Source organism: Barbatula barbatula (assembly GCF_947034865.1).
Source record: "Barbatula barbatula genome assembly, chromosome: 17".
Taxonomy (NCBI): Eukaryota; Metazoa; Chordata; class Actinopteri; order Cypriniformes; family Nemacheilidae; genus Barbatula; species Barbatula barbatula.
Window position 1 is genome coordinate 3,624,018 of NC_136780.1, and position 17,918 is coordinate 3,641,935.

The following is a 17,918-nucleotide window of genomic DNA, read 5'->3' on the forward strand; positions in this document are numbered from 1 at the left end:
AGTAGTGTACATGCATCAAACCACTGATAAGACTGAAAGACGGAAGGATAAACAGAGGAACTGGCTCTTCATATCTGAAAAAAGGATTAACATAACATAACCACAATCATTCTGAGAAATTACTGTGTATCCGTATAAAGACATTCAAATAGGAAAAGGGAAGGAACTGCAAATTATGAAATATAATACATTTATTTATCAGTTTCAGTTAAATAGGTTTATAAGAGTGTACTGTGGGTTTGTGTGAGGCGAGAAAAGATTTCAGATTTCACTGATTTCAGCCAGTTTATTTTGGTGAATTTCTTCTTCTTCTTAGTTTAACAAACGGTACAGTCAACAAAATCAGTTCATAGATGCTCAAACATGCATATTACAACTTATTTTACCATTAAGACAAATACATTGCCAGTGTTTGGTCTGTTTTCCTAACAGAAAAACTTGTCTGCAAGAGAGTAAAGTACTACTAGCATTTTGTGATCAGGTGGGACCGCTGCTGGGGACGTGCACACATATATGTGTGTTATGAGTGCTGCTCCAGAAAAGCTTTGCAGCATCTCACACACTGTTCGTACACCCTCTCAAAGTCTTTATCACTCCCCTGCAAACAAAAAGAAACAAAAAAGTAAAAACATTGTTAAAATGAGCATTCTAACTTACAGAAGCTGATTTAACCTTAATGAAAAGGTTATATATATTCACACTATCTAGTATATCCACACAGGGTGTTCAATAGTAAATCTCAGCTGTCTGGATGGTAAAAGCCACCTCAAGAATTTGGCAGTTGTAAGCTGTGAGAAATTGTACCACACGTCACACCAAGATGAAACAATATGAAATATCCAACTTGCACCTGTTAAACCTCATAGCACGTCAAATATTTTTATCTTCTATAAAATCAGCAACCCAAAATGTGTCCTTGTTGACCTCAACAGATGTCTCTTGGAGAAGCTGCTATTTAGATTTGATGGATGTACTCTCTTCTGTTGGAGTAGTTCCCAGTTAGGGTGGCCGTTTAGGTTCTTTCCATTTTAATGTTTAAAGATATAAAGCATAATTGCTCACATACTCCCTATAACATGCCCAGTGCCTCCTTCGCTACATTATTTTTGCGGTTTCATATGTTAGCTAATCCAAATCAACTGTGGTGTGTAATATCCTTGTGTTTGTGATACTGCATATTCTGCCATCATTTACTAACGTATGTTTTTCCAAACCTGCATGACTTTTTCTCTGTCTCACCAATTAAAGCAAGGCATATAGATTTGGAAGAACATCTGGATTAGTAAATGCCAGTATTTTCAGTTTTAGGTGAACTCTAGCTTTAAAAAAGGTTTTCTAGACCAACAGAACAGAACCAAGCAGATTCCCATTTCCAAAAAGTTATCCCATTCTCCATTCTGTCCAACAACAGACAGCTCCCTATCCTCTTCAAACCTTCATGCAATAATCCTAACTAACATTGCAATGTAACACTTAAATTGTCACTTGAGAATAAACTACCACACAATCATCAGAATTAAACATGAACATAAGAGGAGCGGCATTTTTAAGTGGTAAATCTGCAGTTCTTTTGCAGTCAAGGGGCCAGTGTTTGGGGCTGGACTTACTCTGTGTGTGTTTGTGTTCTTGATGGGTACATTTTTGGTCCCCATGAGACAACTATCTTATAACTCAAACTAAATGATCAGATGTTTATGTATAATGTAAAATGCAGAGGTTTTCTGTGATGGTTGCGTTCAGGGGCAGGGTGAGGAATAGAATATACAGTTTGTACAGTACAAAAACATTATGTCTATGGAAAGACCCCAAAAAACATGGAAACCCAACAGTGTGTGTGTGTGTGTGTGGGTATACTTACATAGTACGGGTCTTGAATTATCAGTTGTTTTTCAGGGTCATAGTTGCCAAGCAACTCAATTTTGGCTTTACATTGCTTCACGCTGTTTGCCTTCTTATTCAGATCACTATTTAAAAAAACATACACGCATAAGATTCCTGGCTGACCCTCCAACACAGTATTAAAGTAACAATAAATTGGACCAGAAAAGTAATGTGAACAAGAACTCTCACGCTAATTTCATGAATGTTTCAAGGTATCTATATTATACACAGTTTTTATTACTACTAATTCAAGAATATGATCTTGAGTGATCACGAATGATGATATTTAACATGCCCCATGATTACAACATTCATTCAAACATACACACAGACACTAACTAAAGAAATCACAACAACCCTGGTGACTGACAGCTTTTGTAAGTGATCATGAATGACTACGAACAGAAAGAAGTTAAATGAATACAAAAAATATAAACAAATAAATGATGCAATACCAGTGTTAAATACTTTTAAAGAGACCAAATGTGAATCTGTGGATTAGGCGCTAGGGTACGAGGTCTAAACAAAAGTAATTTTATGTAGTCATTAAACTTATACTGATAGTTCTACTGAAATGGATGATGGGATTGCTAGATTGTTATCCATTTGCCAGCATCGGATAAAAGCTGAGACCCAGGACCAAAGATGAGGAATCTAAAAATCTCACCAATCTGCTGAAAAAGCACTGGATGGAGCAGAAACATGTGTTTCTAACAATATTCACCTCTCACCAAAAGACTCTCCGGCCCCCACTGCACTTTACTTTTTTGAACTGTTCCTTTAAGCATCAGACAAAATAAAGGCGTCAGGTGGGAATTAGTCAGATTAGTTGGGACTCCCAAACTATCCCTATTCTCCCTGAGAACTTTTCTTGTGTTTTCCCTTTGAGAACAAAACAATAAAATAGCTACATTCAGAAACACAGTCACGCCAGAACTACATACCTCAAGTTGCTTTCGTCCATGCAGAGAATATGATCGAACGTCATGAAGTCATCTTTAGTGATCTAACAAAGAGGAAACCACACACGGTAATTAATACAACATGCAATTAACAATAATTTGCATTGCCACTGAACACGGGTCAACGATTCTCGAACCCACATGCAGCTTATTTTCCCAACTCGAATTCTTCCTGTCTTTCAAATAGATTTTACGGCGTGAAAAGCTTGGACGAGATCCTTTTGTATGTTCGAACATTCGCTTTCCTTGCCAAAGACACGGGGTTTTGAAACAGATCAAAACACATCTGTAGCTGCGTGTGTAAGTGTTTATATGTTGAGCAAGAACCAACATTATTCATCTGGGATGCATTGCTGCTGGGAGTCAATCACGGTAGGAACATGCTTTGCCAATTTAAACCGAAGAAAAAGATTTTATAAACCAATTATGAACTTGTTTTCTTGCATAATTGCAGCCAGCAGGACAAAACCTTCTGTCTGAGCTTAGCTTTGCACAGCCTTGTATAAATCTGACCTATAAAGGCAGAGGTTAAGCCTGTCCACATGACTGGAATGTTTGACTGACGGCTTAAATTTGTGAGAGGAAAGCACACCAAGTTAGAGGTTTTACAGTCGGAAGTCAAATGTTTACACCCTGTTATTTGGTGGTGAACAAACAACGATAGAAAGTTTTTTGGTTGAACTATTCCTTTAAATAAATGCTTTATTTGCTAAATGAATCAATTACGCATAACTGGACGGTCATATGCCTTAAAAAGATTTTCGACCACTTGAAATAAGCACTTCAACACGAATACAAGCTTCACATTTATTTTTTTAAAGGGGTCATTTGACGCTGCTAAAACGAATATTATGTACACAATTTAAGGTTTAAAAACGCTGTATTTTTCACATATCGTGCATGTTTGTATCTACTCTTTGCTCCGCCTCTCTGAAACGTGCTGATATTTTACAAAGCTCATTGCTCTGAAAATCTAGGTGTGCTATGATTGGCCAGTTCACTAGTGCGTATTGATTGGTTGAATACTGCACGGAAATGTAACGCCTCTTACCATTTGGGAACATCGGGTTCCCAAACTACTGACAGGTGATAAAATGGCATCGATCCTTCCTTATCAATTCGAGCCCGAATCTGATCCGGAAGATGAAGATCGAGCCGATACAACTTTGCCAGCGCGACTCGAGCAGGATGTGAAGGATTGGTAAGGTTTCTCCCAGATTTGTAAAGCCATCGTTGGTGAAATGCTCTGCACAAACCTGAACATTTGGATTGTACTTCGCTGGAACAGTTTTGAAAATAAAATGTAACCATTCGTTTTTTTGTCGTATCGTCTTTTGGCAGGGCAAAAAAGAGGATTTCTTTTCACAACGAAACGCACATCGTCTCCGCGTCATGGAAGCGCCGGCACATTGAGATTTACAAGCGTACTTGCGTTTAGATTTGGGCGGTCTTTGTCAAATCGTGTTACGAAATAACTTGGTTTTGCCAGGGTGTGGTTACACGAGGCGTTTCAGGCAGGTCTGGGTGAGCATTCGCTTCTAGATAAAAAACATCTATTTTGGGCAACTTATAACACACTAAAGACAAAGAAAAACACGTATTTAAGGCGAATCGCCCTTTAAATTCCATTATGTCTTCCGCATACTGTCAATCTTGTGCTTTTACAAATGGATGGGTAAATCAAAATTAACTGGTTAGGACCCTGGATAATCTTTTAATATGGTACAGGTGGTGGCTTTATGATGTGCGTCTAGTAGCAGCAGCTATGAATGATGCATTACAGAAAGCGATTCAAAACATCAGGCCCTCTGGAACTTCACCAGGAAGCGCATGATAAAGAATGAGAGGTCAAGGACGGAGTCTGGATGTCTGTCGAAAATAATTTATTTGCAAGAAATGTAAAGGGATAAAGATAAAGATACATATCTATGTCCAGTGTGTGACAAAGATGAAGCTTCTGACTGTAAATCAGGATTAGATAACGTCCGAATGATCTCTCGTGCCACACCTGGCTTTATTTTGCGCTCGTTTTTATGACTGATAGTGACTGAAGTTACGGTTTCTGAAATGCTTGCTGTAACCTAGGGATGATAAAATGCGGGTTCTCACTGTGTACGTTGATACATCAATAAAAAAGTTGACTTCGTTTCCCTCCTTCTCTTACACAAACACACGCACATCTGCTGTACCTGTCTTGCCCTGTGATCTGTCTCTATGCCATGTTTCCTGAGGCAGTCCAGACCACGGGTGTCAGGAGCGCTGCCAGTATTCCAATCTGAGGTGGCACCAGAGTCTATAACCCACTGTAAACACACAGAAAACACTGTTCTGGCGTTAAGCGCTAATGCTAATCAGGACCCCACCTGCCGCGCCACGTGCCTCATGGACACGCCGTGTCTCTTCATGCAGGCCTGGCCGCGGTGATCTGGGGGGTTTCCGATCTCATAAGTGGATGTTGCCGCACTGTCTATTCTCCACTGAAGACACACATATACACATACAGAATTCATGATAAAAGCAAATCTGTGGCACATTATACACACAAACAGAAGAGCAGAATGACAATTAATTAGATAGAAGTGAGGTTTGGAGCATCCACAGATCTGAAAAGACTTCTTTACGGTATTCTGAAATTCAAGATCAGGCCTAAAACATTCTCTATGCAAATGCTTAAAGTTACGCAAGATCTATTTTACACAATTGTGTTTTCAAGTTTGACAGAATGCAGGTTTACTTACTAAGTTTCCTAAAATGTTTGAAAATTTGTGTTAAGGGATACTTCTACTCAAAATAAAATTCTGTCATCATTTATTCACCCTTATATGGATCAAAGCCTGTATACAACAATTTTGAGAAATGCCTCTGTGTCTGGCTATCAATGTTCTTGCTTTCCTGTAGCTCAGTGGTCAGAGCATGATGGTAGCAATGCCAAGATCATGGGTTCAATGGGTTCGATCCCAGGGCATTGCACGTAGTCAGAAACAAATGTGTAGTACAATGCAATGCAAGTCGCTTTGGATAAAAGCATCTGCGAAATGCATAAATGTAATTCTTCAAAATACCTTCAATTAAATTCTGCAGAAGGCATACAGGTTTGGAATAACATAAGGGTGAGTAAAATTATATTTAGGTGAACTACCCCTTTAAGACCACAGACATTTGGAGGGAGCCTCTATTGGCCCCTTGAGGTTTTTACAGGAACACAAGAATGCATGTAATAAATAACAGGATTAAGTTCTAAAATTGTGTTTGATTTTCAATTCTATGACATCATTGACTACCATAGTAGGACAAATTAAACAGAATTTGATGACAGAATTTTTTTTGGGGTGAACCATCCCTTTAACTAAGTAATTTGTCGGATGAGGCAACAGTTTGATCCTGTTTGTCAAACAAAGAAAAAACATTCTCTCATCATTATAACAGCTGTAAAGAAGATTTCAATGATGCTCGATAATGCTTGCATTTTCCAGTCCTTTCCTTCAGGGATGAGTTTCAAACAAGCAAAAAAGCTCAATTCTTTTCAATATGTCACTGTACTTAAAAAACACGCTTTAGCACCAAAACGTATATAAAAACATTTTGTGTAATACATTGTGAAAAATTTACATTAGTGGGTTTTTTTCAGTAATACAAAAGCTTTATTGATTCTTTGTGAAAAATATTAGAGCAGTCAGCATTCCAGTTGTCATATATGAGCAACTTTAGCAACCAATAAAAATCTAAATAAATAAATAACATAATTGATAATGATATGGCACCTTAAATAAGATGTAAGATCTACACAACATGTGGTCACATTCTGGTCAAGTATGAATAATTTAAAGATGTATGCATATTGATAGTGCGGCACCACTTACCTTGTCCACCACTCCAGTGTCTGTAACCATTTTCCTGAAAACAGCCTCAGATATTGGGGATCTGCAGATATTCCCTGGTCATTGGGTAAAGAATAATAAATGCAGTGTTTTTTTAAATACTATGTTCATGTGTTTCATTGAGGCTTCTGTTAGCCTAGATCAAAGTCAAAATACTGACATTATCAAGACTAAACTACATCAAAAAATCAAGTTCACTTAATAGGGAGATAAATTGGGTTAACTTGGCATTAGACACTGACAGTGAAACTAATGATCAGATATAAACTGAGTGATCAATGGGTGGGTTGCAGCAACAAGGCTTAATTATAAGCATAATCCTTATATTACACCGGTGTGGCTTTATGAATCGTTTTGTAAAATGGTAAAGTTCATTTTAACATCATTTGTCACGTTATTGTATTAGTTTTTAATAAAGCGTACAAAACAAATGTTTGCCACGTTTTTTACTACTACACGTATTACGTTAAATAAAATGACCTAATGTATGTCAAATAAAACACTGCTATATATAACATTCATTTAATCTGTTTATTTTCAAAAAGTAGAATATAACTGTTAACAATAACAAACTCAAGTGTATTAACATTAATTCCTGGCATTACCGGTCACTCTCCTCCAGTTGATTCTAATCAGACGGTTGTTTCGCGTTGTATCATGGGAAATATTAACGAGCAGTACGTGTACACTCAAAATCAAATTGCATTGTGGGAAATCTTGAATATGACGCTACACAGCCGACCACCCAGTTTTTCAAAACCCTGTGCCCTCACTCTGTGCTGAAGTGTACTTATTTCGTTTTATATCTAACTGAGTTAAATCGGAGTTCACATAATGGAGCAACAGAATGAAAGCGAATATAGCTTTAATGTCAAATTTAATCCTCGATCAAATGACAGCTAAAATATAAACCTGATTATTTTTAAACGTTGTTTACAGTTTAATGCAACATAATTATTAAATAAACATTGATTGAATTGAAGCATAATCCTTGTTGCACGCACGCACGTTTAATAAAATGTCAGTATAGACTTCTGAGGTAGTTTCATCTATGACGGTTTATTGACGCTTTTATTTAGCGAAATAGCCAGAGGTTTGGCTGTCTAGGCCAGCTCTAATGTTGCCTAGTGTGCTACCAATCTAAAAATGACACAAACTTTAGTAAATATTACTAGGTTGGTTATAAACTCTCTTACCCAAGCACACGAATAATACTGACTTTCCACTGGAAGCCGCCATGTTTTCTTCTGTCGCGTGAGCGCTGCGGGCTGCCCACCTTTCTGCCTGATGTAAATTCAACTTGGTCGAATAAAAACGCAAATGTTTGAATGCTATTGCGGAATAAACGTGGTTTTTAAAATCTATTTAGTTATTATCAAAAGCTATTATTTTGTACTCTAATCTGATTAAAACACGACTTCAGATTTTGCTCTGTAAGGCAGAACATAGTAGGTAACGAATTATACCTTTATTTACAATATTTTAATTGTCGTAAGGAGTGTGTAAACACCATAGACACACAGGAATTACTCTCCCCAAAATAATCTTGGCTGGAAATTAACCTGATTTTTCTTTTTGGAAGAGTAACACATGTTAGGTCTGCTTTGTGTTGCCTTCCTATTTACATGTTAAGGAAAACACACACAGGTAGAAGACGAACCAATGCCTTTGACAGGGTTTCAGCCTGCTATCACTACATTTGTAAATCATCGCAGTAGGAACATATCCTGACAACTGAGAACATTTCTGTCGGTTGAGGTTCCCCTCGGTTCTATGAGGAATAATGCCCAGGCATTCAAACCAATACTTTGTAAACCATGGACAGAGCTAACCCCAATACCAATATGCTTTACCTCTTTTAGTATGCCATCTTCTGGCTTTACAGAGATACTGCATTCATTATTTGCTCCTTTAAACCTGTCTGCAATAAATCTGTTAAATCTATCTTCATGTTTTTGATTCTAATAGGAGTTTAAGATGATTAAATGTTATGTTCAGTAGTTAACAGAAAGTGAAGAAAGTGGTTTGGTTCCAATCTTTTTTTTTAAAATAGGACTTTTTGTGTCTCTATTGGCCGACACAGTTCATCCTTATACCCACTTGCTTGTGGGGTGCCTCAGGGCTCAATCCTCGCCCCTGTTTTATTTTCTATATTTATGCTTCCGATGGGTGCTATATTTGAGAAAAACGGTGTGTCTTTCAACCTGTACGCGGATTATACTCCGCTTTATTTTCCCTTGCAACACAAGTCCTTAGGACCTCATTGTTTGAACAAACTACAAATATGGTTCAGGCTAATTTTTTTTAGTGCTTAATGAAAATACAACTGAAATAATTTAGTTTGGTCTAAAGTCATATGAAGACTAAAACCTCTCAATTTTGTCACAGACCAATGGGCCCCTGAGATCAAGTAATCTTGGTCTCCTCTCTGTTCCAAGGCTCCACTGTGGAGGTGATCGAGCCTTACATTTACATTTGCCTTCACTGTTGCTGGTCCTACAAATTACCAATGTCTGTTAGAGCTACGCCCTCCCTACACGTTTTTAAGTGCCTGCTTAAAAAACACCTACTGTCTGTTGATTTTAACCATCCGAGATAATCTGTATCTGTGATTTTGTATTTTGTTGTATTGTTTCTATGGTGTTTATTTTTTGCTGTACAAAACTTTGAATCAACTGAGTGTTGCGTGAAAGTTTTTTATAAAGAAAGAACATTTTTAGGCATACATGCAACTATATATTTATTTGGTTATTATGTATTGTAACTATCTTTCTTTAAAATATAGATGCAACTTTGTGACATCATAATGCACCGCCATATTTTAAACTGCGGCTTTTCCAAATACCTGTAGGGGCAACTCGTGTCCTCTTTCCCCATATATGCTCAAGTACAATTGTCTTACATCTCCAGTGTCAGTGCTTGTGTTGTCTCAACCTGTTAGTGGGTGGAGTAATAGGTGAGTATGAACAGGTAAGGGTATGCGTCAGACTCCGCTCTATCAGAAGGCTTAACATTGCAACATGATTTGATATGCTTCTACAACGCAGCATTTGGATGTAACAAGTTATACGGATCATTTGTTAACATAGACCAGATAAATGCTTAAGAAAACGCAAGGATCGGCCGACGTGGACGCGTCGCGCATTCTTGGGAAGGGTCCCGATTTCCTGAGGAAACAGATTGAACGCGAAATCGAGGGAAATAAGGGACGCGTCAGCGCTGTGGAGAGACTGGCGGCAAGTAAACCGCAATACGTTAAAAGTCAACAGGTAGCCGATTCTCCCCAAGTGCCCGTCAGCCTCGGGTCTGCGCACGTGAGCGGTCAAAGGTCCTCAAACGGGCACGGTTCCGTTAGGACACCCACCGGCGTCGATGTTGAGGATGAACCGAAGCGTCAGGAAGAACCCAATGTAGCGAGACGGGTCAGCTCGAAAAAACGCGATTCGATTCTGTTGTACAGACAGAAGGGTGAACTTTTGCGTGGGTCGCCCGGCGGACTAAAAAAACTGATTAAAAAGTCAATTAAAGACAAGACAAACGCGATTCCCGAAGCGCAAAGTGACCGTTTTAACGGTGAGACTGCGCTCGGCACCAAGCGTAAAGACTGCGTTCAGGAGTCTCCGTTAAACGGGTCAACAAAGTTTGACCCGCGACCACGTGGGACGGATGACCCACCAAGAGCCCCTTGTCACCGGAGAGTGGCCGAAACGCAGGAGCAGGAGAGCAGGAGCCGAAGGGGGGTGGCGCGATCCAGTTCCGACATCAGTTCGCGCTACTCGAAAAACTTTGCGGACTTCGACGCCTTCTTCAAGTACTGCGGCCTCGAGGGAGACGTCATCGAGTCCGTGGGGAGGGAAAACTTCTCCGCGCGCTCGGGCGACCACGGCTGCAGAATCCGGAGTGTCAGCGTTATGACGTCGGAAGACTCCTTTTCGAACAGCAGCGGAGACAGCGACGGACTCCAGGAGGACGAGCTTCAGGAGAAAGTGCGCCAAGGGTTATCCGTCGTGGAGCGAAACGCGCGCATCATCAAGTGGCTCTACTGCTGCAGGAACGCAGTGGAGGCTGGAAAGACACTGAGAGCTTTGGATTGAAGACTTTCTTTTGTGGCTTTGTTCAATTCCACTAGATACAATGTATAGTTTACATGAACTTGGATGATGTTAGTTGTTTAAGCCATTTATCCACAATACGCTAGATTCTATTGGGACTGTGTTTCCACTGGATGTCATGTTACTTGATTTTATAAAATATTTATGTGCAGGGTTTTATCTCATTGCATAGCCTGCCCATAAGGCTATCTAGGTCTGTGTTCATGTGTTGGATCTGCATTCTACCCGTGTTTCAGTGTTATGTTAAGAGTAGGCTCCATATGAATTTGAACTTTCATGATAGTTTACAAAGACATTTAAAAGTTTACCCTAAACAGGCCGTTATATGTCCCGTTCAGCAATGGAATGCACAAGATAGCATCTGGCCTTAAGATATGGATTAACATGGCCTTAATCAAACACTTGACTTCTGTTCGTTGTGTAACAGGAAAGAGCGGAGAAAAATTGTTGCGTTCACACCCTGTTTGGGTGTGTATAATTTGCGCCACTGTCACATAGGTTGTAGGATCAGGTGGCTGTTTATGAGTCCTGGATGTCTCATCGTATTTTCCTGACTCACTATACTGTGAAAATTCACATAGTCGTTTAATGTTTGAAGGAACAGAATAAGGTGCAAAGATTCATACAACCTGGCACTCTATATGGAAATGCAATGTAAATATCAAAATACAACTACAGATGCAGATGTAAAACATTTGAATAAAGAGTTTCACTGCAAACTATTTCTGTGTGTTTATATGCTCTCTGGGGGTTATAGCTCTCGTAACATGTGTTAAACATTAAAAGCAAAACAAAGCATGCACTGAATATTGTTCATAAAGCAGACAATGAACAAGTATTTAATAACTATAAATGTACAATTATGTCTAATAATTCAAATGTATTTATTTTTAAATGTCTGTAGAGCACAGAAAGTAACCCCTCTGGCATGCAGACTTTTGGGCAGGTTTGATCTTGCGGTGGGAGTGTTTTTGGCCTTTGCACTACTTTAAAGTACAATATAATTTTTAGAACTTCAGGATTCAAGAAGTTTTGGAGAATTATTTCTTATGAAGGCAAATCAGAAGCAAAACTTGAGAGCATGTAGATTGTAATTTGTGAACTTGTAAAGAAAGTATTTGTACCTGTACACTTAAATGTACACTCACCGCCCCAATGTGAAAACTTGCACTCATGGACAAAACTCACAAATCCGTCTACTGAACTTTAAGTTGCAGAAAAACTGGCATTTACAAAATACATTGGCAGAAGCAAATGCATAGCACATATTTACACGTTGTCCTAGATTCAGATTTGAATTGTTGACTTTTGCAACTACTTTCGCGATAAACCCACATAACTAACTTGTGAACTTGAAAGCTCAGAGGCGAGAGAAGGAGCGGCATTTGATGACGTCATGTGGCTGAGCCACACCGTCCCCCAATGGCAGGGAAATCACGATGAAAGGAGTTTTTTTAATGACTAATACAGTATTTAATTTAAGGTGAAACTATAAATCAATAAATACATTTTGCTTTACTAAAATTACTGCTACTTTCTTACTAAAAAATGTTTATAACTTTTATATTTTATTTTATTTTACATTTACTGTAGTATATTTTTGTTCTTAGTTTGTCCTTTATTATATATTTTATTGCTTTTGCATCCCATCTGCAAAATATAATTCCAAGTATACATGACAATAAAGGTCTTGAATCTGAAAAGGGTGATGTATCTAACAATCTAATTTAGCTGACGCAAGTTTGCTGATGATAATGATCAATATTAAATAACAGAAAATGTGGCAATGTATCACAGTGAAATGTTTTATTCTGCGATAACAACCGACTGGATGCATTATCCTGAAGCTAGAAATCACCACATGAGTAAATAATTATACACTAAATAGTGATTAAATATTTTATCAAAATCCAAACCTTCCATGAGAAATAAAACTTCCAGTTAAACCCACAACCCTGATACTGTTTAAGGTGGCATTGTAGTCACCCTGGTATTATAACAAACCATAGTACACAACGGAATATTGTGGCCTAGTCTTGTGATCAGAGGGTTGCCGGTTCGAATCTCAGTGCCAGCAGGTCATGACTGAAGGCACCTTACCCCTGATTGCTCTGCAGTAATGTGCCACTGTAAAAAAAAGACTTGTAAGTCGCTTAGGATAAAAGCGTCTGCCAAATGAATAAATGTGAATGTAAAATGTACATTAAGGAATGTTATCTATATAAGATAGTATAATTCATGGAATAGTTATACATGATAGTATACATAATGGTTCGCTTAAGTTGTAAATTTTGTTTTAATCTAGATCCTTTCATCGTGATTTTCCTGCCACTGGGGGACGGTGTGGCTCATCCACATGACGTCACCAAATGCACTTCTTTCTCTCGCCTCTGAGCCTTCAAGTGCACAAGTAAGTTTTGCAAAGGGTTTGTCACGAAAGTAGCAAAAGTCAAGGTGGGATGATTTGAAACTGCAGTGACCGGTTTAAGAGGTTCTAGATGCCTATTTGTGGTTGAACGTGTTAATATGTGCTATGCATTTGTTTCATCAATGTATTTTGTAAATGCCAGTTTACGTTTTTGGGACAAATTTTCTGCAACTTCAAATTCAGAAGACAAGATTTGTGAGTTTTGTCCACGAGTGCAAATTCCGACCTTCAACTTCATGTTTTTATTTGACAAGTTTTCGCATTGGGACTCTCAGTGTACATTTTAGTGTACAGGTACAAATTGTACCTGTAGCTACACTATAACGGAGACCAGAGAGAATCATCGAATAAGGAAGTTGAATCAGTAAATGCTTTGATTCAAAAGTCCAATTGCACGAAGGCCTGCATGCTTTTCCATTTTTTGCTCTTGTATAACTCATTTTGTGTCTGATAATAGTTTTATTTGATAAATTCCTGGTGACAACATCCATGTAGTAGCCTTCATTATGCGACGCAAATACCACTTCAAAGTTTACATTTATTCATTTAGCACTAGCAGATAGAAACGGGTTGGGGGCATTTAACATTTTGCATGTAGAGTTAGTATTAAGCACTTTATGATAGAATTTGTTTTATAGACAATTTGTGATAAATGATCTGTATCTTTTTTCAAGCTAAATAACACATGGACAAGTTTAGCTTTTTAGTCAAGACTTTAATGTACACTATGCAGATACTTGACAACCACAGTCTAAGAAATATTGGCTGCAACTAAAATAGTAAAATCCATCTCAGTCAGTTTTAATTTTATTTTAACTGTTCATATTTGTGATCGGGGGCGTATTGTAGTTTGGGGGTGCTTACTGTTGATATTAATTCTTTGTAAAACTGTCCGAGGAGACAAAACATACACATTTTTGGTACTCCTAATAAAACAGTACTGGAAACGTTTATTTTGTGATGTTATTATACAGCTTATTCCATAGCACATTCTCTCCATTGCCCTTCCCCCATCGCAAAAATCAAAACACGACAACATGTGCAGAGTCCGTGTCACGTGTAAGAAACGGCCTTTACAGTAAACTCGGGATAAAGCGCCGATTGATCGACGGGTCACAGAACCAATCAGCTTGGGAATTCCGGGTAGCAACAAAATAAATACACGCGCTTTGACCAATCAGAGACGGAAGGAGGCGTGCCCTACATTCCGCTGTTCTGACTGTTTACTTCCGTCAATATTCAAGACAAGCAGAAAATTATCAACACAACAAAGGAACCGTTGTCGGTAAAGTGAAATATACGTCCTTTATCAATACAGATACGGGGTTATGCGGGTAAAATAACGATAGAGGAAGAGATTTATGCTGTCTTTGGTGTTTTGTCGATGTTTAGTGAGATAAGATTTCTTGCAGGCTTTTCTATTGACTAAATGTATTGCCTGTAACATTAGATGCAGATAGTCAGCAAGACACATTAAAACATGATTCTTTCATAATCATTATTTAAAAGCGAAAGCTATTTGTTTTTTTAATAAACAATGGTGGTGAAAGAAACAATATTTTGCAACAACAACAGTCTTTGGGAGTTATATGATCTTAACGTGATGACATTGTTTCAGATGTTGACCTTTGAACTGTCTGAGTCTGCTGTATTCAGGTCTCTGGAGCAGGTGGAAGAAGATGCCGTTCTTGGGTCAAGACTGGAGATCACCAGGCTGGAGCTGGATCAAAACCGAGGATGGATGGAAACGCTTTGAATATTTCGGACACAACTTGGGAGATAACATCAATGAACTTGTCTTGAACGAGTAAGAAATGCTTTAAATGATTACTTGTGTACTGACTTGTGTCAGAAACCTTATAAGATCTTTTTAGTAATCGACATTATGATTTTCAGAACTTATTATCCACAGAAGCCAGATGTTATAGGGGGTCAAGGGTGCAATACTGATCATCCCTTCTTGGATTCAAACCTGAAAGCTTTTAACCATTAGACTGTTCTATATATAGCACTATTTCTGTTTTGTAAGTGACGTAATGTATTATTTGAAGGAAGAGACAAAAGAGGAAGTGTGTATGTGGCATGTGGGAAGTCAGGTATGAGTGTTTACAACTGGTGTGTGGGGATGCAGCACAGCACATTGGTTTTTGTATTTACTAATATATTGTGTATTTATCTTTATTGAGCCAAAACACCTATTACTTTGCTCTTTCTGAGTGTTGTGTAGTCAAATGACCCAAAATGACTTTCATATTATATACTTTCTAGGTTGGACAATGATAACAAGGAGAATGTCTTTGTGGGAGATATCTGTGAAGTAGCTGCCATGAAAAGAAAAAAGGACTTTTTCAACAACAACACAAAATCACAATGTAAAATTGCATTACATTGTGTTCTTGTATTAATGTGCAATAATTAAATATACTCATAATAGCGTACTTTGTATTTATAATATATTATCATCAAGTATTAAAGTAAGTGCTAGGTGTCTAAATGTTTAATAAATAATAATTGTAAGCAGTGCTGTATTAAACAGGTCTACGTGTAGGCTAATAAAATGATTTTCAGCTAATTGATGCAAATAATTTAATAGAACCGAATGTTTATACGTATTTAATTCAATGAAACAAATTGTTCCTGTCGTAACCTCTGTTTTATTGTTTCTCTCAGTTTTGTTCCAAGAGAAATGGATTTATGTTCAGAAGGAGAGTACGAGAGAGGTGAGGAGTTGCATCATAATACCAACATATGACATCTTGGTCGCAATCTAGTCAATACCAGACTTTTTTTCTGGTTGAATTTCCTGTCATATATTTATATACAGAGCCAATAATGGAATCAAATGTGTTGCTCACAAAGGACCATAAATTAGCATAATTGTTTGCATTGTTATAGTTCTATACATTTTAGGTCATCTTGGAAGGTGTGTTTTTAACCAAATGTGTGTGTTGTTGCAGAGACACGGGTACTGTACACTTGGCGAGGCTTTTAATCGTCTAGATTTTTCCAGTGCCATTCAGGACATGCGTAGATTCAACTATGTGGTCAAAGTAAGATGTTCTGTGTTGCTGTACAATTCCTTTCATTGCAGAGACGTTGGTGCTCTGTGACTCGCTGTTCTATGACTTCTCCTTGTACTCGCTCACTTTACTGTTTATTCTCATGTCGTAGCTTCTGCAGTTGATCGCCAAGTCCCAGCTGACATCTCTGAGCGGAGCCGCACAGAAGAACTATTTTAACGTCCTTGAAAAGATTGTGAAGAAAGGTGAGTGAGTGCTTAGGTCAAATAATTTGAAAACAAATGAAAATCTGAGATTTAAACACTCAAATAACATTGTTGAGAAGTGAAAATAAAAATAAAGAAATGTCAAAATGAATAAGAAATTCTGCACATTTACAAAACAAAAGTCACTAAACAAATGAACAGATTTGTTAAATTTATCAGTTGAGTTTTATCTTTCATTTCAATTAACAGTTCTGGATGATCATCAGAACCCACGACTGATCAAGGCTTTGCTGCAGGATCTCAGCTCCACCCTCTGCATCCTCATCCGAGAGGTCGGGAGGTCAGTGCTAGTTGGCAACATCAACATTTGGGCCTGCCGTTTAGAAACTATCCTTAACTGGCAGCAGCAGCTCAACAATTTACAAATTCCAAAGGTAGCATTTTAACCGTTTATATCGGTTTGTGTGTTTTTCTCTCTTTGACTACTTTTTTAACTGAAAACAGTTTATTCGCCTGATAAAAGGCCTGTTTGTTTTAAGTAAGTTTTATTATTTAAACAATGATGTCATACAAATGTTTTTTGTTTGGCAGAATGTTTCTAAAGGGATGACACTCAGCGATCTCCCTCTGCACATGCAAAACAACATCCTGTACAAGTTTACTGATGCCTGTGACATCATCAACCTGGGACAAGCCACACCAACGCTGCTTATGCTCAGTGAGGACCGGCAACTGTGGAAGAAACTGTGCCAGTTTCATTTTGCTGAGAAACAGGTGGGATGGTAAAATCTAAATTGAATTAATCTCGAATGGTTCAATGGAAAATTTTCATATGTATGTGGATTTAAAATACAAAATGAATTTTCTATGTGATTTACAAAAATATAGGAGTATCATATTAAAAACGCAGCTTTTAAGACATGCAGTCAATGGCCTAAATTGACCTCAAGATGGCAGCACGGGAGCCTTATGCACACATGCCCGCTAGAGGTCCTACAAACATACATAGCCAAAACTAAAACCAGCATAAGCTGTGAGTTTGTAAGAGGTCTCTGTTCCTCAACTGCACTCACAGAAGTCTCTGTGTATTTAGTTCTGCAGGCACTTGATTCTGTCAGAGAAGGGCCATGTGGACTGGAAGCTGATGTTTTTCACACTTCAGAAATACTACCCTCAGAAAGAACAGTATGGGGACACTCTGCAGTTCTGTAAGCACTGTAGCATCCTATTCTGGAAGGTACGGTATATGCCTCGATCTTGTTTTGACGTGTTCCAAGCTCACATGGCGTCCTTTCATCAATATTACACAGTCATTGTGGAAGTAAATGGTGCTGGAAGTAAAAAAAAGGACGAAGGAAAAATAATGAAATATCATAAAAGCAGTCTCAATGATTAAATGTAGTGTTGTACTCGAACTGTTGTCATGGCGTA

The 17,918-nt window shown here is 38.1% G+C and overlaps 3 protein-coding genes across 9 annotated transcripts in view; 2 read left to right on the plus strand and 1 right to left on the minus strand.

Annotated features, from left to right (window-relative positions):
* fbxo25 (F-box protein 25) overlaps positions 1 to 17,918 on the plus strand; it is a gene marked incomplete at its 5' end in the record, with an annotated part of 123,264 nt that overhangs the window by 103,553 nt on the left and 1,793 nt on the right. For 2 of the 4 annotated variants that reach the window (XM_079477908.1, XM_079477910.1), the window contains 8 exons: positions 14,918 to 15,068; positions 15,530 to 15,633; positions 15,932 to 15,981; positions 16,219 to 16,311; positions 16,433 to 16,526; positions 16,737 to 16,921; positions 17,079 to 17,261; positions 17,581 to 17,724. In XM_079477908.1, coding sequence (XP_079334034.1) covers positions 14,918 to 15,068; positions 15,530 to 15,633; positions 15,932 to 15,981; positions 16,219 to 16,311; positions 16,433 to 16,526; positions 16,737 to 16,921; positions 17,079 to 17,261; positions 17,581 to 17,724 — 1,004 coding nt within the window. Of the gene's footprint in view, positions 1 to 14,364; positions 14,547 to 14,917; positions 15,069 to 15,529; positions 15,634 to 15,931; positions 15,982 to 16,218; positions 16,312 to 16,432; positions 16,527 to 16,736; positions 16,922 to 17,078; positions 17,262 to 17,580; positions 17,725 to 17,918 lie in introns of those variants that run through there. The other 2 variants (XM_079477911.1, XM_079477909.1) reach the window with 2 other exon arrangements.
* acp1 (acid phosphatase 1) lies at positions 177 to 8,577 on the minus strand. Of its 4 annotated transcripts, none has more exons than XM_079479055.1 (6): positions 7,918 to 8,577; positions 6,704 to 6,777; positions 5,033 to 5,146; positions 2,826 to 2,887; positions 1,859 to 1,964; positions 177 to 598 (listed from the first exon to the last, which is right to left on the minus strand). In XM_079479055.1, exons 1-6 carry the CDS (start codon positions 7,958 to 7,960, stop codon positions 521 to 523), a joined length of 477 nt encoding a protein of 158 aa, XP_079335181.1. In that variant the 5' UTR covers positions 7,961 to 8,577; the 3' UTR covers positions 177 to 520. The 4 variants fall into 4 exon arrangements, with proteins under 4 accessions (XP_079335181.1, XP_079335182.1, XP_079335183.1 ...); XM_079479056.1 differs by lacking the exon at positions 5,033 to 5,146 and adding an exon at positions 5,207 to 5,320 and having other exon boundaries at positions 270 to 598; positions 7,918 to 7,986; XM_079479057.1 differs by having other exon boundaries at positions 270 to 598; positions 7,941 to 7,967.
* fam110c (family with sequence similarity 110 member C) lies at positions 9,675 to 11,548 on the plus strand. The gene has a single exon (XM_079479077.1). The coding sequence runs from the start codon at positions 9,820 to 9,822 to the stop codon at positions 10,813 to 10,815; it is 996 nt and encodes a 331-aa protein (XP_079335203.1). The 5' UTR covers positions 9,675 to 9,819; the 3' UTR covers positions 10,816 to 11,548.